Source organism: Apaloderma vittatum, unplaced genomic scaffold (genome assembly GCF_000703405.1).
Source record: "Apaloderma vittatum isolate BGI_N311 unplaced genomic scaffold, ASM70340v1 scaffold5847, whole genome shotgun sequence".
Taxonomy (NCBI): domain Eukaryota; kingdom Metazoa; phylum Chordata; class Aves; order Trogoniformes; family Trogonidae; genus Apaloderma; species Apaloderma vittatum.
Window position 1 is genome coordinate 243 of NW_009725607.1, and position 21,728 is coordinate 21,970.

At 41.8% G+C, this 21,728-nt stretch overlaps 1 protein-coding gene across 1 annotated transcript in view; it reads left to right on the top strand.

Annotated features, from left to right (window-relative positions):
• TTF2 (transcription termination factor, RNA polymerase II) overlaps nucleotides 1-19,220 on the top strand; it is a gene marked incomplete at its 5' end in the record, with an annotated part of 19,285 nt that extends 65 nt beyond the window's left edge. Inside the window, 22 exon segments of the mRNA XM_009872956.1 lie at nucleotides 1-23; nucleotides 698-764; nucleotides 1,230-2,065; nucleotides 2,067-2,172; nucleotides 3,069-3,195; nucleotides 4,302-4,490; nucleotides 4,738-4,895; nucleotides 5,881-5,962; nucleotides 6,269-6,382; nucleotides 7,316-7,466; nucleotides 8,148-8,253; nucleotides 9,256-9,446; nucleotides 10,384-10,537; nucleotides 10,889-10,980; nucleotides 11,739-11,821; nucleotides 12,261-12,400; nucleotides 13,177-13,347; nucleotides 13,937-13,995; nucleotides 15,069-15,222; nucleotides 16,716-16,798; nucleotides 18,468-18,542; nucleotides 18,889-19,220. The exon segment at nucleotides 1-23 is cut by the window's left edge and continues 9 nt beyond it. Coding sequence (XP_009871258.1) covers nucleotides 1-23; nucleotides 698-764; nucleotides 1,230-2,065; nucleotides 2,067-2,172; nucleotides 3,069-3,195; nucleotides 4,302-4,490; nucleotides 4,738-4,895; nucleotides 5,881-5,962; nucleotides 6,269-6,382; nucleotides 7,316-7,466; nucleotides 8,148-8,253; nucleotides 9,256-9,446; nucleotides 10,384-10,537; nucleotides 10,889-10,980; nucleotides 11,739-11,821; nucleotides 12,261-12,400; nucleotides 13,177-13,347; nucleotides 13,937-13,995; nucleotides 15,069-15,222; nucleotides 16,716-16,798; nucleotides 18,468-18,542; nucleotides 18,889-19,033 — 3,306 coding nt within the window.
• Between the last annotated feature and the right edge of the window lie 2,508 nt (nucleotides 19,221-21,728).

Consider the following 21,728-nt stretch of genomic DNA (forward strand, 5'->3'; position numbering starts at 1 on the left):
CAGCAGGACGGAGATGAATACCAGTAAGTCCCTCAAAGTGTAACCAGAGATTCGTCACACAGGTTTCAACATTTGGGAGTGTTTGGTGGTGGCTGACTTGGAGCTTCCTCCTAGAACTGAAAAAACTTAACCAGCCTCGAGGCCTCCACACAGCATGTTTCAAAACATTAGCAGTTATGTTCAATGGTATAAACCGAAGTGGCTGGGTAATGTTTGTTTTTAACAGAATTGAACGTGTCTTGACTCGTGGTGGTTGCATCGAGTTCACCAATTTTAATCCTGATATAGTTCTTGTAGCAGGCCTGGTTGGCTACTGGTTTAAAAAAAAGATCAGATCTGAAGCTTTCCCGTTCCTGAGGTGCTTTAAGCATGAGGTAGCCTTTGCAGTGTAATGAAAATAATAGCTGTTTCCTTACGCCTTGAAATCCCGGGATGCTTCTGAGGCTCTGAATAGAGACAATATTTTTGCCAGAGCAGTTACTTTTTTGTTACTAAAATTAAACAAGCCAAAACCCTAGGGATATCTATCCATGCCTTATTGCCAGTGTTTATGGCCTTTTGCTATGCAGAGTCTGGATGTAAAGTGTAAATTAAGAGAACTTGTCTGTGATGGTTTTTGTGCAAAATACATTTTAAAGAACGCTTAGAGTTTCTTTACTGGCTCCTGCAGTTAAAAACTTGTTTTATTCTTTGGTAGGTTGTTTTACCGATGCCTTAAAAGTAAATTGAATGGGAAGAAATGGTGTGGAAGCATCCCGTGGCAGGTATGAATGTTTCATTTATACTATCGTATTGGCTTATTCCAGAATGGCTTTTCCTTCTCTGTGCTGTAATCACCTGTGAGACAGCCTGGGAGTGTTTGTATTTCTAGCTGAAACATCCGTCAGCCTCCAGTCTTCCAAATGAGACTTCTCTTACTCCTAAACTACCTAAACTATATGAATTAATCACTGTTCTCCAGTGGGTTTGATCTCTGGCTGTCTCCTTTTCTTGAGGATGATGCTCTTGGGACTCGATCCCAAAAAAACCCATGGGAATGGCAAAGGAAGCAGAAAACCAGGATTTTTTTTTGTTTTCCTTGTAAAATATTTATACTGATTCTGTTAAAATGATAGGGAAGATGATGCTTATGGAGAATGAAATCCTGTTTTAGGTGATCAGATTGTATGCATAGTAAGCAGGCTTTAATAATTTGTATGTTAGCATTTACTTACTTGTATATTTTGCAGGATCCAAAAGCTACCAAAGTGTCAAAAGCCTTAGAATCCCAGCCCAGCACTGCACCTCTCTTCAACCCCAGTGGCCAAAGAAATCCCTTCAAAGTGATAGACAAGAATTGTGAACAATCATCCTGGAAACAAATTAAGCAAGGAAATGGAGAGAAAACGGAAGCAAAAGGAGTAAAAGCAGAGAAAGAGAGCGTGCTGATGTCTCATAGAGAGAAGAAATCAACTTCTGATTCCGCCATAGAGAAGGAACCCCTAGAAAGGCTGAAAACTAAAATGAAGCCGTCGATGGAAAAGAGTGATCCGGAACTGAAGGAGAGCACAGTGCCTGAATCCAAACTTGGACTTTCTGAAAGTGGTAAAGGGGAAGACACCCTTTGGGAGGAAGAGAAATGTGATGGTGTTACCAGGGAATCCAAGAAGTCCTCTGAGTGTGTGGAGAAAGAGCTGGATGGGAGATCAAAGCTCATTTCACTGCATCTTGAAAAGCAAAGTACAGAGGAGGAGCAGCCTAGAGATGAAACCTTAAAAAGCTGTGGGGTTAAAGAAACCAGAGAGAGAGAATACACTGGTCATAAGAATGGAGAAATGAAACTAATATCTGAAGAAGATGTGATTTCCTCCGCAGCACCACAGTCAGCATTGCAACACGCTGCCCTGAAGGGAGGAGCAGAGGCAGTGCTGCCCAAGACTCGAATCAGGCCAGGGCTGGGTCAGCCTGCTGAGGAAATCTCGGGCAGTGACAGCGATGAAATAGGATTTGTTTGTTCCTCGTTGGGTAAAAGTAAAGCTGAGGGACTGCAGTCAAGAGAGATTCCCTCAGGAAAATCAGGAAAAAAAACAGGAGACATCTTTGCTGGGAACTGCAGCTTTGCATCACATGGAAAGACCCCAGGACCCTAAAGCTCTTCATAACCATCTGGTAGTCCAGCTGAAGCAGAAAAAGGTTGTTTGTTGCACCTGTTATTCCTTTTTTTATTTTTATTTTTATTTTTATTTTTTTTGATGTTCTGTTCAGGGTGACTTCCCTTACTCATGACAGGCATTCAGAATGTGGTATCCCCTCACAGTACTAACTCAAAATATTTGGATGGTTTAGGACTATCCAAGTGTAGAGTCAAGGAGGAAAGTCAGCCTAGACACAGGCTAGTTGTTTTAAGCCATGTATGAGACAGTCACCACTAAGATAATGCAACCTTCTGCATTTGGGGATGCTCAGTGTTGAGGTTGTGCCTGTCTTCTAACCAGAAAGGAATTTGTATAAGATGGAAGAGTTCACAGCCAGCTTAAAATTTTAAGTAACGTGGCTGGTTTTGGTGATCTCTAAGGCTAAGGCCTTGTGGAGTAAGAGTGATCTAGCCATGAAAGCTCATGCTATGATGAAATAAACTACCTGTCCGTTTGATTTTTATTTTTTTTTAGTAATTGCCAATAACTATGTTCCATAATTTTTATTATAAAACCCCTGTTTGTCTAGAGCTCAGAACAAAACCTTGAAATAAACAACTGAAACCCTTGTTCCTGCTAGTATAGTAAGAAATGTCTAAGTAGGGTGAATGTTGGGTGCTTTGAGAGGTGTTAAGATTGTCCAGGTCTCTTGATTACCTGTTTTTTCCTGTTTCCTAAGAAGCGGGAGGCCTTGTGTCCTTTCATCCATTCTGAAGTACACTAACAGTTTATTTTCTGCTAAAAGACTATTTAATCTCACTTGAATGGCACTTAAATGCTTTTGGAGATTGTAGAACGGTTTCAAATTACTATGGCATAAGATTAAGTGTTTTTAAACTTCTGACCTGATCTCTATTGTCAGAGAGGCTGTAAGTACACTCTTTTGTTTTGCAGAGTACGTTGGCTACAGTGAACATTCAGCTGCTACCTGATAAAGGGGAACGGTTATTAAAGCAGGTGCAGGATTTGGAAGCTGCAGTCAGTGCTCTTAACATTTCAACAGCAGATACTGTTGGAAAAGGTAGGGCTAATTCCTCCCCACCCGAACTCTGCAAAACAGTTTATCTTACTGCAATTGTTAATATTGAGAAAAAATAGCATAAGCTTATACATGGTGTGGGGTCTGTATAAAGTCCGTCTATTGAGATTCGCTGAAAATGCAGAGTGTAGTTGCAAAGCGTGTGCCTGGGAGAGGATGAATGGGACAACATTTCCTCTGAGGTGTGGTGGCTTCCCAAGAGAGTTCCCGCCCATGGTTAGGACTTGGGGCTAGTTCTGTTTCCATCTTTGGCTACCTAATTGAGGCGGGTGTTTCTCTGAGAACTTGCCAGTGAAGTGTTAATTTTCTCTTTGTTGAAGTACGGAATGATGCTGCTCATTCAGGTTTTAGCTGCTGTGCCTGAATGCCTCAGTTACGGGATACAAGATAAGCAGCTTCCAGTGTGCCATTCCTGTAAAGTGATTTCCTAATTCTATTAATTAGTATTAATCACCTTTGGAAGAAGGGCATTTCATTGAGTTACCTATACGATCACCTTGACAGGAGAGTTATTTTGTGATCATGTTGTTGGTTGTGTTGATGAGAAAATTCAGTCTGACAGCTCTGGAAACTGAAGATCTCTAGCAAGGAAGCAGTAACTCACAGGCACCACAAAGCAGGCAGCCCCAATGTCTTATACTATGTCTGAGTTTAAGCAAAACAGACCTTTCCAGGAAGGACCAAAAACCTAACGTGTTCTTGGCTGATTCATTCATGGATGTTTTGATATGTTTTTGTGACCAGAACACTGTCTTTAAAAGGAATAAGTTCTCTGGTAACAGCATGCAGAATTGACCCTGTGTTTGCACTAATCTGATCGCAGTTGTAAAGTTCACTGGGTTGGTATAAACCACACTTTGAGGCTTGAGCTGAACTGCGTTGCCTGGCACGTAGGGGTAGGCTAAGAGCATGTGTGGTAGTAGTTGCAGTGGCTCCAGGTGATAGTCACCTGCTAAATCTGTGTGACCACTTAATAATATTTTGCAAGCAGCCTATTGGGCAGAACAGAGGCCCTTCTCTGGGCTGTAATTTGAGGTTCTGAGGTCTATTGTGCAGCCTTTTCAGCCTGCAATTCCTTTCTTCTTAAGGGGAGGATAGCCCAAGCAGCAGCTGCCCTGAAGAATCTTTCCCTAACCCATTTGACAGGCCAGGGGGTACAAAGCTGATACCGCTACCGCTCCAGGATCCTGCAGCAAGAACCTCTTCAGGCTCACACAGTTACCCCTCTGCTGCTGCTACTTTGGCTTCTAGTGAATATTATGGCTGCAATTTTGGAAGTAAGTACAGAAAGACTTTTTTTTTTTTTTTTCCCCCCTTCATGAAAGAGAACACTGGTGAGGACTATTTCTGAAACAATCCTGCCACTTGTGGAGATATGAGTACTAAACGTTTTTTTGTTACTGTGAGCTGCGTACTGTCCCCCAGGCATTGGTAGCCACTGTGATCAATGTCTCAGATGAAAGATTTGTTGGAGAAAGTTAACATTGTAAAATGCATCTCATGTGTAATGCTGTATCTTTGTAGTGAACTCTGGTGTGCAGAATCTGTATGGAGGAAGAATGACAGAAGACCGAATCAGGGCTGTACACAGTGCCATAAGTGAGGCTATTAATCATCTCCACAAATCTCTAGAGTCCTGTCCTACAGAACAGACAGCAGCTGAAGATCCCTCTGGATTGAAGGTGAATTGGCAGGAATGGAGGATGTCATGCTGATGAACGAAGTGGGTGACACCCTAGAGCATCCTGTCCTTTCACATTTTGAAGTCCTTTGCAATTTTCATTCTGGTGGAAGGAGATGTTCTAATTACTTTCCATCCATGAGAGTTGCTTCACTTTGCCATTACTGATGTTCTACCCTGTTGCTATGTTGTCATCAGAATATTTAACACTGAAATGTAGTGGTGCCTCGGACAAAGGAACCAACCCACAACCATTTGTTGTACGTGGCTCGCAGAATGGAGACAGGTCTCTAGTGAGGATCAGACTGAGAACCTTCATATTGGTCTTTTTTGCCTATTAGGTCTCCCACTGAGCTAGAGAAATAGTCTTTTACAAATGTTGCAGATGATCAAGTTCCTCCACTGCAGTGGATTCCGGAGTAGTCCGTTCTGATCTGCAAAGAGCAGCTCTTTTATGAGGTCATGCAGAACCCATAGTTGATGTTGTGTGCAAGTTATTGGAAGGCACATGACTCTACCAGCTGGTGTGTTGTGTCACTTGTCAGATCCACTTTGGACCTTTTCAGTGCTAGGGAAGGCCATTTAATGTCTTAAGATGATTGTGTGTAGTCTGTCTTCATGTTAAGAGTCTATAGAGGTCTCAGACTTGGTGAGAAAAGGGTAAGTATTCTCAATCCCTCTTCTTGACAGTGATGCCTGTTGTGAGCAGAGTGGATGTTGATGGACTTTCCACCTTTGCGAGCCACCGTGAGATGCTAGGTTGGTTTGTTCATAAAACATTAGCAAGCCTGATCTATGGTATTGCTGACCTCCTCTCTGCAGGCGTTGCTTATCTTGGGTATCCTGATCCATGCTGGAGAAGAACAGGTAGCAAACTCCTTTTAGTAAGATTGTAGGACAGTTCGACTGGATAATTTGGTACAGGTAGCAGAAATGTCTGAACTTTGCCAGGTGTTTCATTCAAATCTTTTGTCACACCCTTTCAGGTTCCGCTGCTGTTGCACCAAAAACAGGCACTTGCGTGGCTACTCTGGAGAGAGAGTCAGAGGCCGTGTGGAGGAATTCTGGGTAAGCAACAGAACAGGAAAGTGCATTTTGGGTGGCAGGCTTATGGCAGAAGCAGTTTGGCACATAATTTACTTGTAGGCCAACAGCTGCTTGATTTGTAGGCATGTTGAAGGGGCTTTTCTTCTGTGCCCTTTGACCAATTATAGCTGTTAACCCGTTACTAAGTCATACCCTGAAATGGTCCTATGTGTGTTTTTATTTCCTGGGTTCCCCAGGACAATTTCTGTTTTAATATGTACCTGAGTGTAGATCTGAGCTAGGGGGGCTCATTTCTGCAGGTCACAACTTCTGTGTCTCTTTTTCCAGCGGATGACATGGGCTTGGGGAAGACTCTAACGATGATTGCTCTCGTTCTGGTCCAGAAGCAGCTGAAGACAGAGAAGAGAAAGGAGAAGTTAGAAATATGGCTGTCCAAAAGTGGTACAGAATTGTTTCTGTCATACAGTACATACGTTATGATGCAGTGCCATTTGAGATGCCTAAAGCATTATAGTTTAATAGCGTGTAAAACAACAGCCTCTGTGTTCTCTTCACTTCTCTAGGAAAATGGGCTTAATGTTTATTGCAGTCCCTTGCAAGGCCTTTATCTTGATCAGTGTCATTTGTTCTTCCATTGGATGTGTAGGATTTCCAAACCCATTACTTTGCTTTGGGATTTTTTTCTTTATTAATTAGTTATTAATTAATTTCCCAAACCAGGTAAGGCCAGCATATGCTGTTCTGAAAGAAGTTTCATAGTTCTTTCAACATGACAAGTATATACATAGTGTTCATAGCATAAGGACTTAAATTAGTTACTATTTGCCTCCCTGAGGCTAATTTTGTTGTTGCTATTGTTATCCCTCCCCCATAAGATTACTTTTATTTTGTTCATAGAGATAAGGGATGTTAGTTTTTAGAGTATCATTTCTGCGTCCACAACCTGCTGCTGTCTCTTTTGTTCTGGAACTGTTTGGACTACTTTTTCCTGTCTTGAAAGTTTACTGGCTGTGTGTTTGTTTTTCCTGTGTGGTTCCAAATGATAACATTTCAGTCTCTTAGAACAGAAGGATTTATTTAGTATTGTACTCTTAGGAGAGATCAGGGTTAGTTTCTAACCTTTCACCTTATCCAAAAGAAGTGCGCTGATATTTAGCATAACTCTAAGCCGGCAGGAGGTGATGCATTAATGTTTAAGTAGAGTTTTTTCCACCCAGATCTAACAGTCCCCAAGAACATAGTGTAGAGATGTTTGCTTCAAAAAACTGCTCACAGAAAAAGTGGAAAAATCTTATTTGTGAATTTCCAAAACTCCTGTCTTTGTTGTAAGGTAATGTGAAGACATTGAAACCTGTCTGCCATGTTTCCCTGCAGATTCTACTGTTATCCCTTCCAACAGCACTTTAATCATTTGTCCTGCATCCTTGATCCATCACTGGAAGAAAGAGATTGACAGACATGTGGCCTGTGGCAAACTGAGGGTCTATTTGTACCATGGGCCAAACAGAGATAAACATGCAGAGGTGTAAGTGCTAAACCATAAATACGACCAAGAAAAGTAGACTACTACTTGGCAAGATATTGTGTATATCGGAGTTGAAATTTAGTGGCTGTAGAATAATGGAGGAGGCTGAAGTATAGAAATGTGGAGGATCCAGAAGGTCAGGTAGATGTCTGCTGTTAAGGTGTACGTAGCAAAAATTTTGTGGCCTGTACCCATGCTGAGTGGTTCTGGCGCAGGGTTTTGCTATTCCTAATGATCAAAAAATAAAAGGTGTATATTCTCTAAAACATCTCTTGCTAACCAAGGTTGTCAGTAGCGATTTCTTCTATGCTTATGCTCTGTGGTTTATTTTATTTTTTTTAAATTGACTATATGGATAGATCAGAAAACTTTCTATGCTGCTTTAGGCCATGGTGAAATTTTTCTAGGTGCCAGATTCAAAGCAGTGTTCACTGCATGGGATGTACATTATAGACCACTGGCTTTTACTGTCATCTTGAGCTTGCTGTGCCTGCTTCAAGTATCCATAAAATGGGGACAATGTGTCCTTCCTGTTTAGGAAGCTCAATTTTCCATAAAACTTTGCATTTGAGCTCTTGCAGAACTGTGATGTCCTTAAACTTTCAGCATACGTTTTGTCTGTCTTGCAAAATGGATTCCTTGTTTGCTCTTGTTCCTGATTACTGCTTTCTCGTTATGCAGGCTCGCTGAATATGATGTTGTTGTCACAACCTACAGCCTTGTCTCCAAGGAGGTTCCCACATGCAAAGAGGAGGGGGAAGTCCCTGCTGAGGACCATGATGTGCAGGTGAGAAGATGTACTGCTGATAGAGGATTGCCTTAATGTTTCATTCTGAGGTCTTGCAAGCCAGTATGGTTTCAAGCAGCACCTCATGTAGGCTACAGTGAGCAGCAGCTTGTATATTTTTTTTTTCCCCCTTAAGTCCCCTCTTGAGTTTGCACAATAGAAATAAAGTGATGAAAGTGCTGTGAAGTGCAGAAAGACAATGGGAAGAAACGCAATAAATCTGTTCTATAGTAATGTAGAATACAATACTTTGGATACAGTTGAAATGTCTTGAAAAGTAATTTCAAGAGGACGATGATGAATCTTGTGCTGCTTCTTTTGAGGCAAGACTATGAAAGAACACTAGAATCTCCTGTTTGGTGTCCTTTGATGCTTGAAGCTCTTAATGTCGCTTCAAACTGCCAGAAACCTGTCATGCTCGAGCTCTAGGTCAATCTGAACTGAGACAGAGGCAGCTTACATGCTGCACTCTGAAGAAACAGCAGTGTATTTGCTAGGCTGTGAAAATAATAAAGTGTCTGCTGAATGGTAAGTGGGCTTGGCTCACAGTACAGAGGAAGTCTCTTGCTGGTGGATATTGTTGCCTCCTACCTCTGTGCACAGATCTAGATGAAGCTCTTAAATCAAACAGCCCTCTGAATTTCCTGAAACTTCATCTCTAAAGCTGTAGAGAGATCATAATAATTATACATGGTGATTTGTCCCAGCCTAGCAAAACTTTACTGCTATGAAATGCCTCTTGGGAAGAAAACCAGCAAAAGATTGTGAATTGTTATTAAGGATGGGCAAACATGTTATCACCTTATAAACTTTCATGGAAGCTTTGAAGAGATAATTTTTTTTTTTTGAGAGCATCTCTCACATGACAATAAGAGCTCAGATTTCTGCTGACTAACATCAGGAAAAGGCTTCTTACTGGAAAAATACGTTTGCTTGTGGCTCTTCAGTGAATGTAGCAAGGTTACTGCTCTTGTGTTATGAATAGCCTGCTTTTTCTTTCAGGGTGGGTCATCTCCCTGTTCCCCTCTGCTCAGGGTGGCTTGGGCTCGAGTTATATTGGATGAAGCTCACAACATTAAAAACCCCAAAGTTCAAACCTCTATAGCTGTGTGCAAACTGAGAGCTGGCGCCAGGTGGGCTATCACTGGGACGCCGATACAGAACAATTTACTGGACATGTACTCTCTCCTGAGGTGAGCTGGCTCTGTGGGAACACATGGGCAGGGTCCACTTCCAGTAATTCTTTGCTGATGAAGTGCTGAAGTTTCTTTCAAATTTGAGGGATTTTGAAGATATAACTAATCTCACTACCTCACATATTAACACTTCAGGCACTGGATTGCAAAGGCTGTGGCTGAGGCAATATGCAAGGCTGACTGTGTCTGCTGTTATGTGTAGCTGTTCTGCTTCCATGGAGGACAAAGGGGAAATTACTTTGGATCTCCAACGTCTCCAAGAGGAATATCTGCAAAAATGTTTTTAATGAACACATATTTTGTGCAATAATCCCTGCTCCTACCAGGGCAGCCTGGGAGGATCTTAAAGAATATTGTGCTACAGGGGGATTGAAGGAAAGGTTGAAAACTTCATCTTCTCTAAACAAATGATAAACAGGCTTAAACTCTGTGCTCCTTATCACTGAGAGGGGAAAGATTATGAAGGATGTCAGAGAACCAAAGAGAACTTGTATTTGAAATTGACTTGTAATTGAAATTAATTTTCAAGTCAGAGGTATGGGATTTTGAAATAACAAATGGATGTACTTTTTGACGAGTGCCTCTGCATCTTGGCTTAATGTGCTAAAAGAAAGTGATGGGTACAGAATCAGGAAGATGCTTTCATGTCATTAGTGATGGTAAGATTTTTAGCAAATGAGTTAATGCAGTTACACTGGAAGTGTGTTACTGCTTCTAGCAGTTATGGCATTTGGAAATGGGGGGTTTTTTGGATAGCAAGGAATTCTGTTCTAGTTACTCAAGAGTAACTGAAGAACTTTCTTTTTGACTCTGGCTTTCCCACCCTTCCTTCCCCTATTTATCTTTCTCGCTCTCTCTCCTCTCTTTTTTTTTCCCCTTTCTCCTCTTTTTTTTTTTTCCTCTTAGTATGAAGTCTCTTTCCTTCTTGTTGTAGGTTTCTACGTTGCTCTCCTTTTGATGAATACAAAGTGTGGAAATACCAGGTAGATAACAACACAAGGAAAGGAGGAGAGAGACTAAGTCTCTTAACCAGGAGCCTCTTATTACGGAGAACTAAGGACCAGCTGGATTCAACTGGCAAGCCCTTGGTAAGACATTTGCCTCTCGCAACTAGACAATCATTCCATTGTTTTCCTTGCAGCAGCCACTTAGTCAGTTACCCCCCCGCGTGGCAGTTATGCTGCAGTGCATACATAGTTGCCCATGCCTCTTGTGATCCTTGTAATGTGGATTTTTGTCTTGTTAATCAGGCCACTTGTAGTTCTATGAGTATCTATGTAGTGTCATAGTTGCATTAATGCAGGTGGCTTCAATGAAGAAACAGTGATCTCCCAAGACTTAGAATACTGTGTTAAATCTTGGAACACTGGTTTTTATGATGCTGTATAAGATTTTTTCACTATATACATCTATCTGATCCCTGTGTATTTTTACTTTAGGTATCTCTGCCCCAGCGAAGCACGCAGTTGCATCAGTTAAAACTTTCTGCAGAGGAGCAGTCTGTGTACAATGTGCTCTTTGCAAGATCCAGGTATGAACGTGGGTAGAGATAGGTATGCCGTGAGTTTGTTTCTTGCCTATATGAAAAATCAGAAACAGACACCTACTAGAGATGAGAAGAGCTTTTAAACAAATTCCTGGTGTTTTTTTTTCCTTTCTGACTATCTGTCAAGTACGTTTGAAAATATGTTGTTTGTCCTGATGATAATTGAAACTGATTGATTTATTTTCTCCCGTATGTTTATGCCTTGTACGAGCCTTGTATTCTAGACTTACACTTAATCTCATTGATTTCAAGACTCCAAAGACGGTAGTGATGTTGTGCCACCACCTGTAAAGGAGGGAATTTATCTTCTTTGCCCTGTGATATTTATACAATCAGAAATCATGCCGGCCTCTCCAGATGGCTGTAATGCAAGCCAGCATCACTTTGTGTTCCCCTAGGGTCTCTTCCTACAGTGTTGCTGTAAAGAGTCTTCCTTCCTTTTAAATATACATTTAAAGATGTCCTTTTATCATGGAGAATGTTATCTGTTGGGCCCTGACTCCTGTTATACACGAGGCATTCCAATAAGCAGACTTGCCTTGTCCTGTGTTTTCCGAAATAGATCTTTGTTTTGATCATATTCAAATTGAACAAAAATGGGGGTTTTTGTGATTGTTTTGTGACTAAATGATTAATGAAACCTTCCTTACCTTAATATGTCATCAGCTTGCTTGTTAAGCTTGGGTCCCTCTTGTCTTATTTTTCCTGCTATAAATTCCACAGTCTTTGTCTTATGTTTCCAGGTCAACACTACAATCCTACCTAAAGAGACAAGAGCAGAAAAATGAAGCCAGAGAGTATGCTGGTGGTAACCCATTTGAGAAAGGTTTGAGCACATCCACCCTTAAAACATTTGCGGAAGCGACTCTTAAGTACACAGTTAAAAAGGGGGAACACACGTGGCCATGTGAGGTCAGAACTCAGAAATTCTTGGGAAAGTGCTCCCCTGGTGTTACAAAGAATCCTACCGTAGTATTCCAAAAGTCCATTCTCACTGTTGTGGCTCTGGGCAAATCTCTTAACCTCCCTGGGTCTAAAATTCCCTTCTGAAATAAAGGTCTAATTGATCACAGAAGAGACGTCAGTATTAGCGTAAGGTATCTGGTCCTCGGATTTGTGTTGTAAGTGAGGATGGATGTTAAATCAGGCGTTCGCTTGCCTATTGGTTCTTGACTCTTACTGATGAAACTCTTGCTGGAGGTGGCTGAGCGGTGGGTGGAAATGCCTCCAAGAGCTCTTGACATCTTGTCTTCCGTCCTTGGCAGTTGCACGAGAGTTTGGGGTCAACCAAAAGGAACTTCTAGCAGGATCCCAAAGTGCCTCCCAGGTCTCCAGTACTGTGCATGTCTTGTCCATGCTGTTGAGGCTCCGTCAGTGCTGCTGCCATCTCTCCTTACTGAAAGTGGTAATTGCATTGTAATATAGTGGTGTGGGGCTTTTCATGGGGATCTTTTTAAAGTTTTTGTGTAAGTTAACACACTTTGTAGCACTATTTCATCTCTAAAGCTAGGAGTGTATGCACTGAGCCATTTCTAGGACTGTATTTTATAGCCTGAGAGGTTTTTTTAGATGGGCTTACTTCCTACTGAAGAGTTCCCCAGAATGACCTATGTGAGGCTGTGTCTCTGGAATTTAAATAAAATAAAATAAAAATAGAATTTTAATGGCAAAGAAGTCATCTTGATCTTAACCTAGCCTCGAAAAGCGTGTAAGTCCACAAGCGTAGCCTGTTTCAAAGGCTCATGTGTTGGAGAACTCTCTGCCTTGACTGCTGTATCGTTGCATGAAGTAGGCTAATCTTTCAGAAGTGCTTTGCTCTGTCATATAAAACAGCTATAGAGTAAGTCTAGATTATAAGGGAGCAGACAAGGATTTATGTCCTATCATCTTTAATCCTGCAATTGTTAAATTTCACGGGAGGGGGAAATCTGAGGAGACTGGATCACACGAAATGGCTGAGCTCACACACTCTCCCTATGCTGCCCCTTCTTGGGGCAGACTAAGGGGGCAAAGGGACTGTTGGTGTGACTCATTGCTGTTCCTAAATTGTTCCATCCTCATATTGCACAGCTTCCTCCAAACCCAGTGTCCTCAGCAGGCGTTGTGCAGACTGTGCATTCGTACTGAATTTGATCTGAGGCTTGACGGTGATCCCTTATTCTGTGGCTTGCTTTCCCACAGGCTCTGGACCAAGTTAACTTGAACAGCGAAGGGCTTTCCCTCTCCATTGAGGAACAACTTGGTGCTTTGACCCTATCTGAGCTTCAGGCGCCTGATTCAAAGTCAATGGTCTACCTCAATGGCACAGCTTTTAAAACAGATATCTTTGAAATCACCAGGGAGAGCACCAAGGTATTCTGGTTGTGGCTTCTTTACCCTCTTTGAGAAACTTGAATTTCAGCACTTTGCCTTTTAAATTGTTAATGAATTGTCACACTTTGGTAAATTGGAGATCAGGGTAAGTTTGCAATTTAGGTGAAATCAGATGAGTAGATTGATAGTCTGCTGAACTCGTTCTGAGAAGGCTCCAACTTAGCAGTTGTTGATGGCTATTTCTAATAAAGCTCTGACTGTGCTCATAAACTGTCAGTGAGAGTCTTGAGCACTGGATTCACAGAAGTTTAGAAAAGCATACATGTGAGAGCTTGTGCTTGTGAAGAGCTAAACAGCAAGAGGAAAGGTGGTACTATCTTTGCGTCTTCCAGGAAGGCTGGAATCTATACGAACGTGTTGGTATGATTTGATTTCTTAACCCTGTTTTCCATTGTGGGACCATTCTTACTAATGACTATTAAAATACCTTGAAAGTCTGAGCATGGAAGAAATTCCAGTTGAAGTGTTATTTTGATCACTTTCTGTTTTAGTGAAAAATAGCCAAGCATGATCTGAGTTATGACAGCCAACTAACTGATGGGTTTTTGTGGTTTTTTTTTTTCTGCAGATATCTCACCTCTTGGCTGAACTGAGAACTATTCAGAGTCACTCAAAGTCTCAGAAAAGGTCAGTAAATATGTCCTTTTCTTTAATCATAGTGATTGAGATAAGCATGTTCCTTGACAGCAGCAGAAATAGTTTAAAACAGTTGAATATACAATTTTTAGTATGGTGAAACAGTGACAGTATTGCACTAGTTGGAGACAGAAGAGGGTAATTTAAGAAGTAGATAAGTGTAAATATATTCCCATATGTGAGCAATATCGGGCCTTGAGGCCCAAGACACTCTTCTCCAAAACCAGAGTTGGTAAGTATTTGGTTGTGCTGAGAAATATTTGCCTTCTGCTCTGCAACCCACCTCACCACCCAAATAAAGCGGGGAAATAAAGTAGTGGTTAAAACTTAAACTGTTTGAGATAAAGGAATGCATTGATCAGAGGACTTAAGCATTGCTGAAGTCCTGCAGCGCTCACCGTGCAAGTTCAGTCTGTCTTTGCTCTTCACCAAACTGCAGGGTCACAGGGTTTTCTGCTTGTTTTGCTAAACGATATAGAAGCACTTACAGGTCTGCAGCTGCGAACTAGTTACACCTCTTTTGTTAATGTTGGGAGTAGGTTGGAAGGGGCAATACTGTTCTTAGGGAACTCCAGTGCTGCTCCATATGTAGAAAGCTTTCTTCTAACATCTTTTCAAAAAAGCAGTCCCACTATAAGAATAGAAACACCAATATTACTTCTGTTCTCTCTCAAAAAGCTGTCAAACAAATTATTTCCTCCCAAACTGTTTATTCCAAAAAGAGTGGAGAGCGAGAGGCCCAGGCAATCCAAGTTTGGTGGTGTTATTGAATGATTTTGCAGAAAAAGCTTAGAAATATGATTGGTAATGTAAAATCCAAAAAAGAGAGGTGGAAGTTATAGACTTATATTTGTCTGAAGTTTATTGGGTGTTAGCCTTCCACAGCAGGTTCTACCAGTACATCCACGGGTGAATCTGCTTCTGAGTGGGAAGGGGACTTGGCTCTAGTTTGCAGTGGAGAAGAGTGCCTGAATCATTGTCTCCTCTTGGTTGAGGTGCTGCAATAACCAACCTGATACAGTACACACAGAACTTGTTCTAAACTTCGTTTTCTCTCTTCCCAGTGTTGTTGTCTCTCAGTGGACGAGTATGTTGAAAGTTGTGGCTGTGCACCTCCAGCGGCTGGGGCTGAAGTATGCAACAGTGGATGGCTCTGTCAATCCTAAACAGAGAATGGATGTGGTAGAAGAGTTCAATAACAATCCCAAAGGGCCCCAGGTATGCAGTCAGGGCAGGGATACAGCTACTAGCATGGCTACGAGCAGTGGTGATCCCTGACTTCGTGATTCTATTTACTGACATCACTTTCTTTGGGCCTCTGGGTAAGAGGTAGCTGTAAAAACAAATGGACATTTTATAATGGGCAGGAGCAGCTGCTAAAAACCTCCTTTTGATGTTAACCTTCTGTACTGAGATCATCTGACTCCAAAGCTAGTTCAAAGGTCGTCCAAACCTTCATTGCATTTAAACATGTTTTTGCCACAGAGACTAATGGGGCTAGTTAGCTTTCTTCAGAGCAGGCTGGTTGTTTCCAGCTCATCCTTCTGCATTGAGAGATGTTTCTATGCTTGACAAGGAGACTGAAAAACTTTATTTCTGTTTTACAACACATCACATACTTTTTACCAGAGGAATCTTTTTGGGAAAAGAGGGTGACAGTTGAATCTATGAATTAGGCTAAATTAATAAGAGCATATCTCACCCCAGTATAAAGATAGGAGGATTGGTGGTGCACACATCCAAAATAAGATGACCTCATGTGAGCTCTTTCACTTTTGAGTTATTACAGTTTGGCGGAGGGTGGAAATGTGTCTTACTGATGAACTACAGCTTGTTGACTCTTCTTGAAAATAGCTTCTAGTCTGAAATTTTGACCAAGGGAAGGAAGTTTGCCAGGTGACCAAAGACAGCTGAATCCAAATTAATTGCACTGGACACTGACATTCCTGTGATCAAGGCAGGACAGGCTGTCTCTGAGGACAGACCTATGACTGGAAGGGGAGAATGTGGTGCGTTACATTTTTGTTGCTGGATTTCTTGAACCAGGTGTTATCTCTACAAAATAGATATTTCTCCTTCTAGCTGTGAGCTTAAAGGATGATTTCTGCCACCCATATGAATAGCTTACCCCTTAAACAAGATCAGGATTTTAAGGAACCATACCATGAAATTGAGTAATATCTATATTTAGCAAGTGTCTCTGTCCTTAATTAAGTTCTTTTCCTGCTGTGCAAGAAATAGTATCTAAATTGACCATCTGCTATATTTCCATTTCTCCCGAGCTACTTATCTTTTTCTGAATACTAGGTTATGTTCAACCAAAGTGAAAACAGTAGTAAGCCAGTTTAGTCCAGTTACTTGTGTTCAATCATTGTTAATTCAGAGTTGGTGCTGATTGTTGACAAGAGGCTGTCAGCAGTGTGATGCAAAGAGAGTCTGAATTTTTCAGTCCTTACTCTAGACTGTAAAAATGATTCATGAGACATATGTATGGGATGATAGACTGACCTTTCTGAGCCATAACTTCCATGTCCCAGCTTCTGTGCCTCATCAAGTAACACATGACAAGCTCCCAAATACCAAAATAAATATATATTCATAATATAAAAATGATAAACAGATCCTTTAGTTCAAACTAATTACACAGAGTATATGAAGCACTAGTTTTCTGGAAACAGCTCCTGAACTTAACTGTCTTTTCACCTTTGAAGGTAATGCTGGTCTCCTTGCTGGCTGGAGGTGTTGGCCTGAACTTGACTGGAGGAAACCACCTCTTTCTCCTTGACATGCACTGGTAAAGAAAAATAAAAGCTTCATCTCTGAGGATATGTCGGGCGTGCTGCTCGCTTTCTCACCATGTGTTGTGTTGTCTGATACAACTGGGTTAGGAGGGAAGTGAGAATTAAGGGCTAGTGATCAGTTGTGGAAAAGTGTTTTTACTACAGCCTTCTTCCAGGTCACTCTTGATTTATCAATCCAGTGCTCACCACCATGAAATACAGTAAAAAAAGAAAAGAGGAGAGTAACAGCAATCCAGAGAAGAAAGTATGCAATTTGTATCGCATAAGAATTCTGGAGATTTGGCAATCCCTGGCTTAATTTCTTACAGTAATGAAAATGGTACAGTAATGCCTACAGGGAATTTGTCCTGAAAGAAATTGATTGTGTTGAGCGTAGTCACGAACCAAGCACAGCTGGTGTACCTTGGGGTTTTACAAGGCTATGAAAATAGTGCATATAGTCTCCTAATCTTTGTTATTATTCTGACTCATCAAAGTCAGAATCACAATTATTTTTTTTTTAACTAAATGTTTCTCATGGGAACTTACAAAGCAAACTGTGCTTCAGTACAAAACCAGCAGCATTAAAGAGATATTTCTATAATATAGAAGTTACGCCAGCAAGTACATGAGCCGCCAGTGTGCACTTGCAGCCCAGAAAGCCAATTGTGTCCTGGGCTGCGTCAAGAGGTGTGTGGCCAGCAGGGTGAGGGAGGTGATTCTCCCCCTCTACTCCACTCTCGTGAGACCCCACCTGGAGTGCTGCATCCAGTTCTGGAGTGCACAGCACAAGAAAGATATGGACGTGCTGGAGCGTGTCCAGAGAAGGGCCATGAGGATGATCAGAGGGCTGGAGCACCTCTCCTGTGAACACAGACTGAGAGAGTTGAGGCTGTTCAGTCTGCAGAAAAGAAGGCTCCGAGGAGACCTTATTGTGGCCTTCCAGTATCTCAAGGGGGCCCACAGGAAAGCTGGTGAGGGGCTTGTTAGGATGTCAAATAGTGATAGGACTAGGGGGAATGAGATGGATCAGTTCAGATTGGACGTTAGGAAGAAGTTCTTCACCGTGAGGGTGGTGAGACACTGGCACAGGTTGCCCAGAGAGGGGGTAGAAGCCCCATCCCTGGAAGTTTTTAAGGCCAGGCTGGATGGGGCTCTGAGCAGCCTCGTCTAGTGGGGGATGTCCCTACCCATGTCGGGGGGGTTGGAACTAGGTGATCTTTGAGGTGCCTTTCAACCCTGACAATTCTATGATTTCCTGTATCTGTGTGTCAAATGGAATCTTATGTAAATATTTCTTATGTAAATATTCTTGAGTGATAGGCCTCTTTCAGTGGAGTTTGCCTTCCTGCTTTATTCCCTCCTCACCAGCTGCTCAGTTTTCTCTGAGTACTATTGGCCAGAAACACAGGGCTATGTGGAACAGTGGCCTAATTCGTACAGCTGACTGTGTGGAGTTGTAGCATACTTCTGCCAAGAGCAAAGAGAAATACAGTCAGGGTGAATATTGGCAATCAAGCTGGTAACCTGGGAGCAGTTTAGCTCTACAGAGGAAGGAAACAGGATGCTCTGGAGGCAGGGAAAAGAGGCAAGCACAGAGGCTTCAATATTTCAGTTATTACTGAACATAAACCATTAAGCTTTATTTTTTTTCTTTTTTTTTCTTTTCCCCTCATCTTGCAGGAATCCTGCTCTCGAGGACCAGGCGTGTGACCGCATTTACCGAGTGGGGCAGCAGAAGGATGTTGTGATACACAGGTCAGTATTTTCATTACCAGTAAAGGGGCCGTTGCTGCTCATGTACTGTCTGGCTTTAGTTGGTGAGACAAGGCCTTGGTTTAAGGCTTGTTTCTTCACTTAAAGCTAGGCACAAAGTCCAACGGTGGGAATGGGGTTTGGGCATCGAGATAGAGGTAGAAATGTTACAATATCTGGGTATAAGAACAGCTGTTTTCTGTGCACAGGTATGTTTTGTCAGTCACATAAGAGGCTGTTAGTTTTTAAGTGAGACAAGTCTTTGGAAATTTACTGGGGAAGTGCTTGTATAATGCTGACACTTTTTCCAAACAGTTGAGATAATATGACTTGGTGGGGTTTTTTTTAGGTTCGTCTGTGAAGGAACAGTAGAAGAAAAGATTGTACAGCTCCAGAAGAGGAAGAAAGTTCTTGCCCAGCAGGTGCTGTCAGGCAAAGGCGAGACCTTCACTAAGCTCACTCTGGCTGACCTCAAAATTCTCTTCGGCATCTAATTACCCTTTACAATACACAACGGAAAGTGATTTTATACCTACAAGTAACTGTGCAAACTTCAACAAAGGACTGCTAATTTAAGGTGGTCATTTGTTTTGAGCAAGTAACTACGTTTTTGTAACTCTTCCAGGAAGAGAAGTTAACAACTTCAGAAATTTATTTTAATACTGAAATTAGACTGTGTATCCACAGATTAATAAAGTTATAAATTAAGCTATTGTTTTAAAACACTTTTAAGCAAATATTAAAAACACATTATTGACTGTTTCTTGGTTTTCTAAATATGCTTTTTGTTTAGTAAACTTTCTTTCCCCTTCAGGAGAGGCGAAGCACAGGCATAAATGAAACAAGGAAGAGAAAAAAGTATGAGGTAGGAAAGTTTAGAGGTTGAGTGGTAAAGTTGGGTGAGCATGAAGGAAGCCAAAAAAAATTTTAAGCACATTGGTGTAAGAAGACTGTATAAATTTTAGAATGCATAAGTAACAAAATTAAGGGAAGACTTGGACGAATACTTTGTTTTCTATTTTGTTCCTCTGGAGGACTTTTTATATTTAAGCGTTTCTCTGCTCAAAATAGTTATTCAAGTAGGGAAGTAGATTTCTGTTATATTCATATGAAATAGAACTTGAATTCCTCATTGTGGATTTTTGTTTTTCTTCGGAGTATTAAATAGTGTAAGGCTTCTTAGAGCAAACCTTTTAATGTGTAGATTAGTCTCCCTTAGAAGATGCATCCATTTTTTAATAGTAGATGAGTTGCAAGTTCTTGATTAATGGTTTGTATTCTCTCTCCTATAGAAGTGGTATGTGCAGGTAAGTGAAGTTTCTAGGCAAATATTTTTTTATTGTTATTTGATAGTGTGTCTTCCCTGCCTTGATTTTCCTCTGCTGTGCCCGTGGCCATATCCACTGCATATTCTGGTTTTCTGTTGATTAGACTCTCTCATTTGCCAGATGAGGCTCTCTGAAGAGTTTCTTTCCAGTGCTAAGTGGAAGGCCATGCCAAGCTAGAGTGCTGACAAGGAACTAGACGTTGGTTCCTGCATGGTCATTCCCCATGGAATAAGATGATAGCATTTGGTAGCTTTCTGAGTGAAGGAGAGATCTGTTCCCAGATCAGTGGTTCCTGATAGTACAACGACATCCTGGTGGAGCATGGTGCGGCTGTGTTAGTCATTTCTCTTACATGCCTTGCGATGATGTGCAAGTGAAGCTGTGGGTTTATTTCAATTTATTGCATAGATACAGGGGCTAGGAGGCAGAAAAATAATGGTTTAGGGGGGTTTATGTGTGTGTATTTTCTGTGTCTATAAATTCAACCTTGATGAAAGTATCTTGAGCAGCTCAAAACCAGCTTGGGCAATTTAACCATAATCTCAGTTTAGGTCACTTGCCATGCTGTGCTGATTTTCTGGAAAACACATCGGTTCCCTTCCACAAAATGGAAAGCCAAATTACTTTATTTTGATTTGGATGTTTATGTGAGCAGAACTTGGGTTATAGTTTCTTCTCTGGAGTTCATGTGTGCTCTGGTCTGAGTTCTCCCATTCCTTGGAGATGCTGTTAGTCTAGCAGGCTTCCCTCTTTTAAGTGTGTTGCCAAATACAGCTTAAACCAATCTGTTGTACACAGTGTCCCTTCATTCTGTGTGTTTTCTTTTGGCCGAATGTAACTGAATGCAGTTTAACTGTTGGGTGTATGGGATATTGCCTTGTGGATGAATTGCTTTTTCTATTTGTATGAAGGTGTCTTCAGGAAAGGACTCCAGCCTTTCTCAGGAAACCCAGGTAACCAGTAGGTTATGAAGTGACATTCAGCTTGGTTCGGAGAAATTTGAAGCTGAAGGTCTAGTGTGTACCTCTAGGTACAGTGTTCTGAAATGGCAAATTAATGCAGCTGAGAGAAGTGAATGAAGATGATGGTTTTGTTTGTTCAAGGTCAAATTTTAAAGAAATTTTTCTGGGGGCAGGGGGAGTCATTTGGCTTTGGTTTGCACTATTATCTTCAGAACTAAGCAAAAATGTATCCCAAAATACTCCTAAATAACATTAGTCCAGTTGTGACCAGGTATTTGCATCGTGCTGCACCACAACAAATACTAGGGCCTTGTTTCTTTTACAGAAAAGAAACTTCACTGTGACAATCGAAAGAAGGTCAGGGGTTCTTTTTCCACTCCCTTGCCAAAAGGCGGTCTCTCTTGGCCTGTGACTGCCCTGAAATCTTTTTCTATGGGCTCATGAGAAGTAAAGCAGAGCAAACCCAGCTGCCACCTGCTCAGGACGAAGGGACAACGGATCACAGAGCAGGCAGTCGGCAAGGCCGTGGTGTCTCCGGTGAATGTTCAGGGGAATGTTGTCGTGTCCTTGAGAGGGCCGAGAGCAGCATTAACCTGCCAGACTGCTTGACCGTGCCTCTTAGAGGTGCTATGTGGTGTTTAATGTCGGTGTTTCTTACGGGGTGGTTTGTACACCGGAGGACCTGTCCTCTGAGCAGCGGCTGGAGGCCGTCGCGCCGAGGGAAGGCGTGCCACCCTGATAAAATTGTCAAGATTATCAACGCTGCTATCCCGCCCAGGTGCCTGCAAGCAGCCTGTGCGCTTGGTGAGGCGGGCGCCGGGCCCTGAGGGAAGGCGCATCCCGGGCCGCTCGGCGGTAGAGCCGAATCGGGCAGTCGGAAAACCTTTGCCAGTGGTCAG